This window comes from Epinephelus moara, chromosome 3, assembly GCF_006386435.1.
Source record: "Epinephelus moara isolate mb chromosome 3, YSFRI_EMoa_1.0, whole genome shotgun sequence".
Classification (NCBI taxonomy): Eukaryota; Metazoa; Chordata; class Actinopteri; order Perciformes; family Serranidae; genus Epinephelus; species Epinephelus moara.
Window position 1 is genome coordinate 14644619 of NC_065508.1, and position 15773 is coordinate 14660391.

Here is a 15773-nt window from a genome sequence, read left to right on the forward strand (position 1 = left end):
TCTTTCAAGCCCCATTCACCAACGACACACACACACACTGTCCTAATACGCATAAACAGGCACACAAAGACATTTTGAACATAATTTAGAAGCTTTTCGTACAATGTTACAAAAGCAGATTCACCCAGAGGATAAAAGAGGAGCAAAGTCACTGTAATGCATCACCAAGTAGCCAATTAATAAGAGATTCATTGGACAAAACAAGACAACTGCTTATGTGCTTTTTGTAAATTTCATGTATCATTGATAAAAAAAAGTTGCAAAATAAGAAGGAAGTACTAAAATAGCAAACCAGGCTTTTCTTTCAACTCATTCCCAGAACCCCCAAGCACCCTTGGATAGCGGAGCACCCTAAGTGCTTATTATAAATTCATCTAGCCAGGCTGAGGGGGTTGTTAGACCGGATATAAATAGACCGACAACACAGCAAAACAAAGAGAAAAAGAACAGAGGGAGACTCGGTTTGGTGAGAGAAAAGTGTGAAAGCACAGAGAACCTCTCGCTCAAAGTGAAAAATTTCTTTTAGCAGAAATGCATGGAAAAACATGAGCACCCACCCACAGACATATAAACACAACAATATAAACCCAGAGACCCCTTTGTGTAGCCTAAGCTGTGTGTGTTCTCTTTGTGTTTGTGCATATTTTGACTATCCAAAAATATCTATAAATATTTCTGTATATGAATTAATAATCCATAAATTAATTAGTTCTGTTTCGCCCCTGTTTTTCTGGCTCACAGGACATCTCTGGTGTTTTGGGTGAGGGAAGTGAGTATGGCGACAGTGGCATCGATGGCGTCACCACAGAGATAGACGGAGACGGAGAGTTGGTGTCACGGCGCTGTAAGGCCATGTCGGCCTCTTTCTCAGTGTACTCAGCTACCGAGAGCAGCGTCTTTAACGGGAGCGACAGCGGGAGCAGCAGCGCAGGAGGAGGAGAAGGACGAGGTGGCGAGGGAGGCAGGGGAGGAGTGTATGAGAATTTCCGGAAGGAGCTGGACAATCAAGCCTGGGTTAGTTACTTTGTGTGTGTTTCTATGTTATTCCCTTTTTAAACAAGGGTATAAATGATAGATCCAACATGTTTTTATCACTCAATGTTTCCATCATTCTCTCATCAGACACATCAGGGTCGGGACTGCACGGAGGAGGCTGGCTCCGCTGTGAGTGACGAGCAGAGCAGCGGCACACTCAGCAGTGCGTATCCATCGGACGCTCTGATTGGCTGTGCACAAGGTACAGTCAGGAAGGCAGGGGCTCTGGCTGTGAAGAACTTCTTAGTGCATAAGAAAAACAAGAAAGTGGAACCTGCAACAAGGCGCAAGTGGAAACACTACTGGGTCTCTCTGAAAGGTGAGCATAGATTAAGGCATAGACATTCATACTTTTATATTTAAGATTATTTAAGATTTTTACCTGTTTAATTTTAAACTAAAGCATGCAGCCACGTCACACTCAGATGAACATCTTAACCCAACCCCAACCTGTTTAATCTCTCACTCCCTCTCCTGTTTGACTGTAATCACATCAGTCTTAACACAGTCCATGCCCTTGGTTGTCACCTCTGCTGCTCCCTCTCACACACTTCTGTGTGGCCTTACATCCTCTCTCCTCAGCCTCATCACAATTTAATTTTACGGCGGCATCCATGTCAAATCCAATCTAGTCCCTTAGAAATGCACAAGATACAGCAGCTGCATTTCTGCCTGCCTGCTGTCCTCATATCCATCCCCCTAATAATAAATAAACCACTGTTCTACACTTATACACTTTGTATATTGCAGTGAGGTACTTAAAAGCCTTGTTTTGCTAATTGGTTTTAATACAATAAAATGCAATGGCAAATACAGGACTTAATGTGACATCAGTAAGAAAAATCCTTTTTCAGTCTTTCTGTTTCTCTCTATCTTTCTTTTCTGCTTCTCCAAGGCTGCACTCTTTTCCTGTATGAGTCAGATGGTCGCTCTGGGATCGACCACAACAGCGTCCCCAAGCATGCATTGTGGGTGGAGAACAGCATTGTTCAGGCCGTCCCTGAACACCCTAAGAAAGACTTTGTCTTCTGCCTCAGCAACTCAGTGGGAGACGCTTTCCTCTTCCAGGTGAGAGAGACACAGGTACAAGAAATAGCAGTGCACTTTATCACAAAACAAAGGGGAAGGGAAATATTTTACTCACCCATACAACTAACACTGAAACAGCAGCTGTATTTCAAAGTCAAAAACATAATGGGGTTTCTCAGTTATTTCATTGTTTTTTGGGACTGAATGAAGTCAGTAGATTATCAAAAGAGACAGAGATGGATGGGAATGAAAGGAGATCTAATTTCCCCTGGGGTGTTTGTGTATGTGTGTGTGTGTGTGTGTGTGTGGCACACAAGTACATGACATTTAGCCGAGTGTGGGAGATAAGCCATTCCTGTGTCCATGTGTTTGTTTTATGTTTGACATGTTTAAAGGCCACACTGTCATACTGTGACAGTGATCCACCACAGTGACCATTGTGTAATATTAACATGTGTCTATTTATATGCATGGCAGCTGTCGGCAGTGACATTCAATCAATGAATGGGAAGATAAGTAATAAAATGATGATGAGATTGTAGTGACCACCCTCACGCTGAGGCTAATAATGGGACTCATACTTCAATTCTTTTAGCTGTCAATTTCTTGATTTTTTTCCTGTCTTAACTCTTCAGAGATGTCATCAGTTAATTCTCCCTTTTCCCTTCTCCTGTCAGACATCTGGCCAGACAGAACTGGAGAACTGGATTACGGCGATCCACTCTGCGTGCGCCGCTGCTCTGGCTCGGCAGCATCACAGGGAGGATACAGTGCGTCTGCTGCGAACCGAGATCCGCAAGCTCGAGCAGAAGATCGACATGGACGAGAAGATGAAGAAGATGGGAGACATGCAGCTGTCTACCGTCACCGACGCCAAGAAGAGAAAGACTATACTGGAGCAGGTATGGAGCAAGGACAGAAGGAGGCAAAAGGGAGTTATGAGTCAGGAACTCTGGAAGTACTCAAATAGATTAAAGCTGCTGTTCGTACAGTAATAACACGCAAGTTCAGAAACAGAGGAATCAGTCTTTGTGAAAAAGCCTTTTCATATTATCATGCTGCAAATTAGTCATATGTCAATGTGATGCTGATCTGAACCAGGTTTGTGATTTCATGTGCTGAGCACCCTGCTGAGCGCCTTTAACCTCCAGTTGAGTTGAGTGAAAACACCTAAGGGGCTTTACAGATGCACATCTTTGTACCTTCAAACTGCACCGATGCTCTCACACACTGAATTCTCAGTACTAAATCATCTTTACTGTGTGGCGTCATCCAGACAAAATGTTCTTAAGGAAATACTTGCATCGACAGATGTGTTTAAATATTCTGACTGGTGTTCATTTATGAACACATTCAAGTGCAGCAGAATGCAGAATATTCATAGCACATGTTTAAACACATGCAGTGCATACTATTAGCTGGCAGGTGAGCCTGAGATCTCTTGCTAATTCTTCCATATTCAGTAGCTGTTTTGAAACGAGTCACAGCTGGAATTTCAAAGCTCTTTTAAGATCTGATTTTTTTCACTTTCAGTGGAAGATCGCGTGTAGCTTTAGTCTTACTCCATGCATGCATGTCTGGAGTTGCTGCTCAAGGTTAAGAAAGCATTGCATGTAAACATTGCAAGACAGCTAAAGAATGTGCCCTCAAACAATGGAGCTCCTTGTAGGACCAAGTCTCTGTCTTTGTATGTGTGTGGCATGTGGGTGACAGTTAATGAATGAAAACAATATTACATAATAAAAAGCACCAGGAAGTGGTTAATCTCAGCATGCAGAGTGTGTCCCATTTCTGAGAAAACACCGGAACCCATTGGCTTCACTACTATAAATACATATTCTACAAATGTGGGATTAAAAGAGTGAAAAAGCCTCAGCCTGAGCTGTGGATTATATCATTGTCTGACTCTATTTCAAGATCGTTATCTGGAACAATATTAATCTACAAAATGGGTTTGCATAAATTGGCAGGAAAACTGAATTAAAGACTGAAAGAAAGAACATTTTTTTATACGGACACTTTACCCAAAAATAAAAAATACATAGTTGTCCTCTTACCTGTAGTGCTATTTATTCATCTAGATTGTTCTGGTGTGAATTGCCGAGTGTCTGTCTTCTGTCAAATATAATGGAACTAGATGGCTCTCAGCTCAAAGCACCAAAAAAGTGTATTTAAAAAACACTCAACAGCGATGTCTCTTTCCAGAAATCATGACACAGTTACTCAAGGTTATCCACAGACCATGTTGTGAGCAGTTTCATGTAAGAACTATTTTCTTTCTACCGAACTACACCCGCCAACCATATTACTGAGCAGAAGGAAGCATGCATCTACTCATGGGCAAGAAGCTTAAAAGAAATGGCCAGTTTAGCATGAAAATACAGACAGTACTTACTGACCCTCATGCCAACAAGAAGTCCAGTGTAGTTTTTTTAATCCCCAAAACTGTTTCGGGGTATCGGAGGATAACAGCTAGCTGGAATAACAGCCACACTTGAAGTGCATGGAACCCACATTTTGAAAATGTAATAAAACTCCGCTAATGCATTTCAAAAACGTCATAACGGCTCGTCCGTCGTAATCCAAGTGTCCTGAAGCCGCGGCATGCAAAATTGACTTGAAAAGACGTAATTTACTCAACTTTTATAGCATCATTTCTCACCGTGGTCAGTCAGCCTGCCCTGCAGGCGTGCTGTGTTTACATGGCAACTTGCGCGAGACTCCAGAACTAGCACCACCACTAACCATCAGCTAGTCTTGCGCGAGTTGCCATGTAAACACAGCACGCCATCAGCTAGTCTTGCGCGAGTTGCCATGTAAACACAGCACGCTTGCTTCAAGTGTAGCTGTTATTCCGGCTAGCTGTTATCCTCCGATACCCCAAACGAGTTTTGTGGATTAAAAAACTACACTGGACTTCTTGTCGGCATGAGGGTCAGTAAGTACTGTCTGTATTTTCATTCTAGCACGGTGGCGCTAGGTGAGTGGGCAGTAGATGCATTCTCCCTTGTTCACAGTGATTCAATTGGTGGATGTAGTACAGTAGAAAGAAAATAGTTCCTACATAAGACTGCTCACAAGGTTGGTGGATTATCTTGAGTAACCTGGTCGTGATTTCGGGAAAGATACATTGCAGTTTTTTAAATGTACTTATTTTGGCACTTTGAACACCACAAGCTGAGTGCCATCAAGTCCCATAATATTTGAGAGAAGGCAGACATCTCAATGACTGATATCTCCAACAATCAGCAACTCACACCAAAACAATCTCGACTGATGAATAGATTGTAATTAAGAAAAATAAGTGCTTTTGATTTTGGGCGAATTGTCCCTTTAAGTCTTAGAACAAATATGTATAGGCAGTAACCAGTGCAAATGAAGTCTAGATTGTGTTTTATTGCGAGTGTGTGTGTGTGTGTGTGTGTGTGTGTCTGTCTGTCTGTCCCTGTGTTCCACCTCCCACGGCCCACCCTGTGATACATTGCACATAGCACAGCAGGTCGGAGACTGGTGGGGGTTGTGTTGGTGAGTAATACCTCTCCACAGGGGCTTCAGCACTCCCACATCTCACTCCTGCTGAAATGACCAAATAACCATCTAACAAAGAGTGATCTCTTATGCATATTTTATCCCTTTGTTTTGTCTTTATCACTGCTGTGGTTTCCATCAGTGGCCAAATGTGGAGCCGTTGGATCTAATCTGCAGAGTTTGCTTATCTTGCATAATCACAAATCCATTCCTTTCACTTTCTGGTAGATCTTCCTGTGGGAGCAGAACTTGGAGCGGTTTCACATGGATCTGTTCCGCTGCCGGTGCTACCTGGCCAGTCTACAGGGCGGTGAACCCCCCAACCCCAAACGCCTGCTGGGCTTCGCTTCACGTCCCACCAAGCTGGCCATGGGACGACTGGGCATCTTCTCTGTCTCTTCCTTCCATGCACTGGTATGAAAAATGCCCATGCACCAGCTCACAAACACGTTTTTTAATACTCATGTGCGACTGGTCTTTCCAACTCTCTCCCTCGCTTACTGTAATTTCACTCTTAAACTTAATCAGAGCTCCTTAATCCAAACCTCAGATTCTGTCCCACGTGTCTCTACGTGTTCCAATAAGCATTGCATGAGAGGTTCCCAACTGCTGACCCTCAATACCAGCTTGGAGAGTGGGTGTGTTTATCTGGCTGTTAGAGTGAGCATCTTGTCACACACGCCCACTGAAAGAATCTCTGCTTGCCTGACAAATTTGCAAGCTAACAGACATTTCATGTAGCCTGAGGTTGAAACACACTACAACTTAACCACAGTTAATTAGGAGCAAGAATGAAGGGGAAGGCTAAATGATGAATATCTCTATAGTGGCTTTGCACAGTAGCTACCCAAACTACCCAAATGTTGCAGCCAAAAGTGTTTCTGCAAAGCCAGACTACAAGTGTGCCGATTCAGACTGTAGCTGGCTACCTGAGCAGAAGCAAAGCTTTGGGTTACAGTAATATTTTCAAGTGAATTTTTTGTCAACATCGTGAGTAATTAATCGCCAATTTTGTTCATATTGGCAGGGTTATCGCTAATGAAATTTTGTAGCTGTCAGTACAGAGTTTTCATTAGAAACAATCCACAGTAAAGCCGACTGCAGCTGTGACATAACTGATCTCTACTGAGCTTCAGCCTGCCTGCTGTGATAGTGTGTCATCTTAGACTTAAACAAAATTGTCTTAGAGAGTTTTTATATTTTCATGGAAATTTTTTTCCTCGTCATGATACAGGAAACTAGATGTAACCTTGCATTTACATAATCTTTATTAACAGATATCTGCATATGTATCCAGAATCTGTTGGCAAAGGGACAAGATTTTGGGAATGGAAGTGTTCTGGTTTCCGTTTGTAGTCCAAGTAGTACTAACCAATCATGTTTGAATGGCAGGTAAACAGTCCATGTGGAGAGGCAGAATTCATTCTTGAAACTCATTGGCTATTATCCAACAATAAGTTAGCTTCATGTTAGTTTTTAAAACATTTATTTGCCTTCATATGCAGATATGTGTCTGTAAAGATTAGCCAAAATGGTGGGCGTGCAGAAGAGGAAGTCATGGCCCGGGTGTTCACTGGTTACACTGGATCAACACAAAGTACTTGATCTTACCCCCAGAGGCTTATCGTCATCAGACATTACCTGATGGGTTCCAGGATTGGCATGTACATACCTGCACACACTGTCTTCACCTCGCACATTCAGATCATTTTCTCCACATATAGTCTTGATGCTTACTGCTCTAGCCTGTGGCTAAAGGCCAAGTCATTAGCTCAGAGCTCTGAACCGTGCTCTCGTTGTCACCTCGAGCGCTCCAAGAATGTACAGAATGAAACACCAACATGGACGTTATGATCTATATGCTGCTGTGGATCAGGCAGCTGTGTGCTCTGCCAAATATCATCCAGGAAACAAAGAGCAGAGCAGAGCACAGAGAAAGAGGTGGAAACAATATCTCTATAGGCCAGTTTCATACAAGCAGGCCATCGGATACACCAGTCATACGCACACACGCACACACACACTCACACTTACAACATCAGAGGTTGATGGTGTTTTTTTGTGACTGGTGAATCAATACGAACTCTGTTAGTAAGCTGCCATCCCTGAGGCACTTTCCCACAAACAGGCTTAACACTCTCTGCTCTGCTGACCCCCCCCTTCCCTTTACTGCCTACACCCTCACTTCCTTTGTCTCCCTGTCTCTGTTTCCTACTCTATCTCTGTTAGTCTCTCCTTCTTCATGTCTGCCTTATTTTCTTCACCTTCTCTTCCTCTCTGTCTCACTCCCCATCTTCTTTCCCTTTTAGTATTTCATTAATGCATTAGTAAAATACTGCTATAAACGGGCACTGTATGCTTTGCTATATAAATGAACTAAAGGGAAATTAAATACGTTAACAGAATAAAGAATAGAACTTGGTAATTAATGAATGAAATAAAGGAACATTAAGAAGAACCAATTCACATCGCCTCCGGCAAAAGATAACTGTCCTCTCTCAACTCTTAGCTGTTTTTCCTCAGCCACAAAAAGAACACCTCTATTATTATTTTTCTTTTTTTTGCTTTCTTCGGTAATGCCTTTTACTCATCAGGGCTGTTATTATCCGTAGCCAAAAGGGACGCCGTAATAAAATAGGCAGTAAAAAGGCCTCTTGCACACAGCTTACATAAGAAGAGTCTTAGAGACAGTTTGACCTATTATGTTTGAAGTGTGTGTGTCTTATGAGCAGAGACTGGTGAGGAGACCAATGAGCACACGCCCACACAAGTACAGTATGTGCTTGTGTGCGCATACAGTACATACATGTGCATCAAAGTATGCATTCGTTTACCGTATAGTGAGTCAGAGCTGCTCATATAGCCCAGGAGTTCAATGTGAATTAACCCAGAAATGCCAGGAGTGGTTTCTCTGTGAACATGTTGTGGGTCAATGAGGGAGATGAGAGGTTGAGTGTGTTCACTGTTTTCCAATAGTGTATACTGTGCAGCTGAAAGTATGTGTTTTTTATGTGTGTTTACATGCCTGTTAACGTGCATTTATACAGTATATATGAGTGCAAGAAGTGGCTTATAGAGCAAACACAGACAGCCACTGCTGTCAGTGTACAGGATATGTACGTAGTCTCCCAGTCCCCTTTTTTTTCTTCTCTTAGTCCGTTCAATTTAACTGCAGCTTAACAATTAAATAAAAGCAAAGAAGATAAATAGTATGAAATATAATTATCACATTAATTGCAATCAATCAGTTATGTGAAATGCTTTTCAGAATTAATGAGAAACTGTGAATCTGAATTAGTTTAAGTACTTGAGAAATTACACATACAACATATCCATATATGCATAACATACTGAACATACTGAACACAAAACAGTGTTGCATAAATGTCTCTCAAATGCGTAGTATTTACTGGACAAGCTGTGTAGCCATGGTGGCATTGCCTACTCTGAACCCTTTTATAGATAGCAGGTCATTTAGATGTAAGATAAGTAAAGCTTGGTAACAGTGTATTGTAACTGGATTATTGTAATTGTAAAAAATTGAATTATTATCTACAAAGGAAATACATAAAAGTCCAAGTAAAACCTTTGAAATTTGAATGTAAAATAATAATGTGGATGGATCGTAACACGACTCTATAATTAGGGTTCATATACCTTTTCCACTGGATTCATGTTTTCTTTAATTATCATTATCACAGGTGTCAGCCCGAACAGAAAGCAGCATCAGGAGGCGGAACCAGGCCATGCCTCGCACCTTCAGTAAACGTCGCAGCCGTTTCTCCTCCCTCTGGGGACTGGACACCGCCTCCAAGAGAAAGACTAAGGGGCATCCTTCAATCAACCAGGTAATCATAGTGATTCATACTACAAGCTTTTGATTTCACAGTTTTTGGTATTGGACTGTGACAGCGCGAGAGAAACCCCTCATAATTCTCACTAAAAGAAAAAACACTCTGGGTTGTTTGTATTCCTATAAACCAATCACAGTCGTTTTGGGCGACACTAAGCCCAGGTCGCAGTGACGGTGCCCTTAAAGAAAAGTGTTTGGAGGAACCTTGTTTTGGTGGAGAGGCAAGCACTGGCACTAAAATGGCAAAATCTTTACAAAAGAAAATGCCACATAAAACATTAAAAGACGTTTTAACATGTAGGTTGCTAGCTCGAAGATTACTGTTGTTGTGTCACACAGCCCTAAACAAAGTGTAGAAATAGGTCTGGCTATGCGAGACTAGTTCCAGGTAGGGACAGGGATTTTGAAAACAGTACACATAGGAATTAACATGTTACTGTCTGAGATAGGCAGCCAATGAGCCAGAGTATATAGTAACAGTTTGGAGACAAAGAGATAGAGGTTGTGTATTGAACTTTTGGAAATTGGACTAAAGAATTAGTTAGTGAAATTAGACTTTGGTGATGCTCCAATTTAGTAACTACACAACATTTTACATACATGTTGGTTTTGACATGCAAATTAAATGCTCAACTAAACATAATGCAGGTTTGCAGGTTGGATAAAGTGTTAAGATGTTTCTAAGGAGTGTCTTCTACTTGCTGTGTATGATATATTTGGATGCATTTGCCATATACTGTTCTCTGTGTGGCTGCAGGTCTTCGTTGATGGGATGGAGCCGGTGAGGAAGCCATTGGAGCGCATGTTTGAAGACTCTGCCAGTGAGAAATCTGTAAGAGCTCAGCTGTCTTTACAAGACAAAAGCACCAACACAGTACAAATGCCCTTTTATATTAAGGATCGTAATAGAATTGCATGCTCCTTGACAATTCTAGGAGACGTGTTTTATTTTAAATCTGCCCTGTTCTGAAAAATGTTTGCTGTTGAAAGTGATAGGTAAAAGTTAAATTCCAGTAGGCCCAAACTTGTCTCCATTCCCATTGTGGTGGCTGTTTATGTCTGTACTGTAATAATCTTCCTAAGGCTAAACACTAAATTCCTTCTCCCTTTTGATTCACCACAGAAAACCAGAGCTTGTTTAGCTGTAGGCTAATTCCTTGTCATTGTTTGCTTTTTGCATAAGCCAGCATAAAAATCAGTGGGGCATCTGATGAACCTTTGTGTTGTATAATGGGCTACGGGCTTCTTTAGACCCCGAGGCCATCACCATTGCTGGATTTTCCACCTCCATTCACTTAACTGATATCCTTTTGGTGCACTGGCTCTTCATTTGGCGGGGTATCTGGGGGAAGCACAAAATCCCTGCACCCTTCTGCATCAATGAGCATTTCTTTGAGGTCATTTTCAAGCTCCTGCTTTAATGTTTTCAGACATCCACTTCCTAGCTGGGGAGTGAAAGGAGAAATTTGCAGACCATGAAACTTTAAAAGCGGCAGAATCTCATCTTTCCTGAATGTTATCAGATGATTCTTGAGTTTATTTGTATTATATAAACAACCCTTTTCATCTTCTGCATCTGTTCTTCTTCCTGCACCACATGACAAATGATTTGCCTCACCAGACTTTGCAGGGCTAACTTGGGTTTAATCCTGCCTTCTCCTTTTTCTTACTGCCGACCACTTTATGTCATAGCCAGAAATAATGCTATTATTCTTCTTCTCTATCATCGGTGTCAAACACTATTTTCAGATCCGTGTTGACAGATTCCCATTTCTTCTTTTCATTTGCTCCAGGCGATTCCATCTCTATCAGCATCATTGGCTTTGGTCTGGAGGGATATTTCTGTCTGCTAATCCCTCTGAGACAAATTTGATCCGATATGTTCAGATCATTAGCTTTCTGATGTTTCAACAAATTATGCAGACATTTGCTACCAAAGGACCTTGCAGTTTCACACCATCTGTGCTCTTGTGTTCCTGTCACATTGACCACAATTTACAGACAATTGCAAATAATGAATAATATCTCCAGACAGAAAATAGATCACCCATGGCCACTACAGGATTGTAGGTTTCCAGTAGTACCTTATCACAGGCTGATAAATTGTGAATTTATGTGAACTGTGAGGAAAAAATGTCCAATTACCCATGGGTTGTGCAAGGACAAGCTCGCCAGCTCCATATTTTATGAGAACTGGTAGAAGGCAGCAGAGATGAGGAGGGAGGGAAGACGAGTCTGTGTGTGTGAACTCGGTTCATGGAAGAAAACTCTGCAGCACTCACCCACTCTGACCGTTGAGGCCCCCAGTGGCTCCTTGGGAGATTGATTTCCTTCCACCCACGTCCAGCTTCAGCTGGCAGAGTATGGGATGACAGTGAAGAAATGCATAGGAAGTACGCTTCAGTTGGTTGTAAGGTGGAGCTGGAAATGCTGCATCAGTAGAAATGAGCATCTTTCGTAAGATTACTGTAGTTCCAAGTGTTCACATCTGATGGGCTTGTCCTGGATTTAACTCTCTGTTTGTTCTGGGGAATCCCACTGATGGCAAAAAAAGGGAGTGAGTGAGAAGGAGAGTTTAGTGAGCTGCCTAGGACCCCCGCCCCCCAGCAGTGGCATCCAACACGGGCCAGGAGGGGAGCCAGATGGTGCCGAGCAGGGCTGGGGAGTTCAGGGAGTTGGGGGAGGTACTAGTTATGGGCCCCCCGGTCTGTTGTCTGTCTGAGAAAATGTGCGTGTGTTTTTCTTTATAACTGCGTGTGTCTGTATTTTGTTTGTGCATGTGAACATGCAAACGTGTGTTTGTTTGTGCATACAAAAATGTGCTTTTGCATATAGTTGTGTCCTTCTGTTTCTTTCTCCGTCTCACTATCTAACCAGCATAAAAATTCACACACACACTCGGATAGTTCATTCAAACAGGGACCACCGGGCCGGATTGTTAACAGTCAGCAGATTGTATGGCGTAAATGAAAGATGGGAGGGAGGGAGATGATGGAGTGATGTGCAGATAGAGGTAAAGGGGCACCAGAAGGAGAGGCAGTGATTAGTGTTGGGGGGGTTGCAATAGTGGAATGAAAGAATAAACGAGTTTGTGGATGGTGTTACCTGATAGGAGGAGATAAGGTATCAGTGACAGACAGTGTGAGGTCGAATAGAAGAGATGAGCGGGACAGAATCAGAGGAGAGAGGCTGACGCGGTTGCCAGATTGTGAGAGGTCAGGCTGATTGGCTTAAAGGTTACAGACTATGCTTTGAAGTGAATGCACACACATACTGTATGTAACGCATACCCACGCTGGGAGACAGTTGTACCAAGAGGCTCTCATCAACACAAATGAATTAGATTTTGTAATCAGATCTTCTGCTGCTTTCAGGCCACCACCAGTATCCATCATATTAGTCTAATCAATCTTAGCAAATCTGTGTTAGTGAACAAGAAGGGGATTAACACATGATTTAAGCAATTTGAATTGTGGATAATAGAATATGTTTTTCCTCTTTTACTGAGCAGAACCTCAATTAGAATTGAAAGGTTTTCATGATAACATTGAATTTATTATGGGGTGCCTTCTTCGTTCACTGAGCACCAAGGCTGCTCAAACATGCATAAACCCTCTCTCTCTCTCTCTCTCTCTCTCTGCGTGTGTGTGCGTGTTGCATTTTCAGAAGGAGAGAGAGGGCTCAGTAAAAAGCCTTCCTCAGCAAAACGTAGACAGCGACATTTGGGTTCCCGATTACCTGACTCCCTCCTGGGTGTGCCTGCCGAACAATCAGCCTGTCCTGGCCATCATACAGCCCGGCGAGACAGCGCTGGAAGTCCTGAGCACCGTCTGCAAGGTGGGCTATTACTGATAGCAGTGCAAACGTTTAAGTACATGCTGCACAATACATTGCACATAAGAGTGATATTAAAGACCGAACATTATGCACTTGTTCAACAATTTGGAGTGATGTAGGTGAGGTACAGCCTTTTCGTTCTCTTAGCTCATTGCTTTATTGCATGTCAGCCTGCACACACACATATAGACACACATAAATGCAGCAGTCAACAGCTGTTCTTCATGCAAATAATTAATTTTAACAGGTTTGTCAAACCACATGCAATGTTAAGGAACGCGTCTCATAAAATTGCAGGCAGTTCTGTTGAGGGGAGTTTTGAATACCATAAGCGGTTGCATAAGGATGAAATCTTACTATTTTACAGTCTGTTGACAGCTGAAGACAGGCAAACATGCAAAAGTCAACCTTTTAAAATTCGTCTCGTCTTCTTGAATTTAAATCTGAATATGAATCTGAGAATACCGAGATATGAGACTGTCTCTGGCACTTCTACGAGGGCAGAAAATAACACTGTAGATGCCGCCTGTGCACTTTGACTGACAGTGTCACAGATCTTTTCCCCGACGTTTTCTCGCCTTACAATATACACTGCATACTACTGTCTGACACAGTCTTGTCAATTTTCTTTGCACTCCATCTCCTCTTCGCTTTAATTGGACTCAGCCAGAGACACACGACAATAATAATGCCTAATGATATGTATACATTTCAGGTCTGTTGAAACAAGTGGAAAGCTGATTGATGTGTGTGTGGGCGTTTGTGTGCATGCATGCTACAAAAATGTCACAGGGAACTGGAGCATCTAATTCATGGCCCTTGTGTGTTACATGCATGTAGATATATGTGAATTACATACATGATTTAATACACGGTATATGTCTGTGTCAGGGGATGTCATAAGCTATAGAGTGTGGCAATGGAAAACATTATGGTGTTTTGCTTGGTGACTTTAAAATACTACCCATGTGTTACCTTAGAAGACAAGATTGGCGTCAAACCGCAAGGAAAATAAACCACAAGCAATTAGAGTGAGTCTTATTTTGGAAGGAAGAATGAATACAGTGGTTATGATTGTCTATTTTAAGAGTTACCTCCCATTAAACACTTCATTACTCTCTTTTCTTGTTGCCTCCAGACCCACAAGATAGACCCCTCCGGCCACTACCTGTGTTTGAAGATATGGATTGACAACCAAATGCTCTTTTATGTTCCCACACTCGAAGAGGACATCTCTGATCTGGTGAGAAAACACACACTGTGGTAACAACCTGTGATGAAATAGAGTGACAACACCCATATCAGATAATGAAAGATATGCAGTACAGTTATTTCACTATATGTGTAATTTTAAGTTCCTTTTTTTTTGTTTTGTTTTGTGTTGTATTACAGTCTCAGCTGAGACACAACGTCCCATTTGGATTTTAGGGTCTTCACCTTATTACTAATTAATTTTTGTTTCATTCCAGGCAGATCTGGATGCAAGCTTGTGCATGTTTTATGACTTGGATGACAGATTTAATTTGCAATGCATACAAAATTCCCAAGATGCGAAAAAAAAGCAGCATCGCATACGCTATAAATTATGCAAAATAGCATTCCGAGTGTATTATGTGCACTATTATTCATATAAACAATCACTCTCATTGAAAAGGACCTCACCTCCACATTATTCAGCCCGCTGCAAACCCCAGAATGAATTCTCTTTGCGACGGTGTTTTGTAGGTGATACACTGAACTCAGTCGCAAAACAAAGTCATTGTATAACTGGCTCTTTTTCCTCAAGAGGTCTTTTATCTCCCTGCTTTGATCAGTGACTCATTTCACCCTCTTTCATCCTTGGTCTATGATATTACATTATTATTTTCTCCACAGCGAAGCACATTACACACTGCAGACTCCTGTCCCCCGTCTGTTGCTTCATACACACAGCTGTGTCTATGCTCTCGCCCGCTGTGAGGTCAAACCGTCGTCTGAGCACCCACTCACTTCTCAGACTTGACCTGGATTTTGACCCCGCAACCTTCACGTGCGATTGCTCCGTTAAGGAGCCTGAATAATACATGAATCTATCCATTCTTTATTAAGAGTGATAACATGACCTTGACCTCCATTTAACAACACCGCCATCCTCCATTTTATGCCAATTAAATATGATTTTCTTGTGTTTGCAGCTCTACAAAGAGATTGAGATTTGCCCCAAAGCTACCAAGGTGATCCGGTTTGACAAAGCAGAGTCCTGCACCATTGGATACGGTATGCTTGTCTCTGACAATATCCCTTTTTAAACCTGTTCCTGTTATACTCTTAAATTCTGTATCAAATTGATTTTTTAATAGACTTCATTGAGTCATGCTTTGTTAGTCACTAAAGACGTATGACCCAGTGTGAGTGCATTTAGTTTAAAGTGGATCTAATCGCTTGGTAGTTACGAGGCAGCAGTTCACACTGTCAAAGTGAGATTTTTCAAAGAGGGCTGGAAGAATTAATG

General features: G+C 42.0%; 1 protein-coding gene across 1 annotated transcript in view; it reads left to right on the forward strand.

Annotated features, from left to right (window-relative positions):
• The window catches only part of tiam1a (TIAM Rac1 associated GEF 1a), a 65536-nt gene that overhangs the window by 23815 nt on the left and 25948 nt on the right, over positions 1-15773 (forward strand). Inside the window, exons 5-14 of the mRNA XM_050040130.1 lie at positions 742-1014; positions 1123-1354; positions 1931-2103; positions 2742-2966; positions 5821-6006; positions 9294-9440; positions 10203-10277; positions 13112-13282; positions 14421-14525; positions 15457-15538. Of these exons, the coding sequence (XP_049896087.1) occupies positions 742-1014; positions 1123-1354; positions 1931-2103; positions 2742-2966; positions 5821-6006; positions 9294-9440; positions 10203-10277; positions 13112-13282; positions 14421-14525; positions 15457-15538 (1669 nt within the window). The remainder of the gene's footprint in view (positions 1-741; positions 1015-1122; positions 1355-1930; positions 2104-2741; positions 2967-5820; positions 6007-9293; positions 9441-10202; positions 10278-13111; positions 13283-14420; positions 14526-15456; positions 15539-15773) is intronic.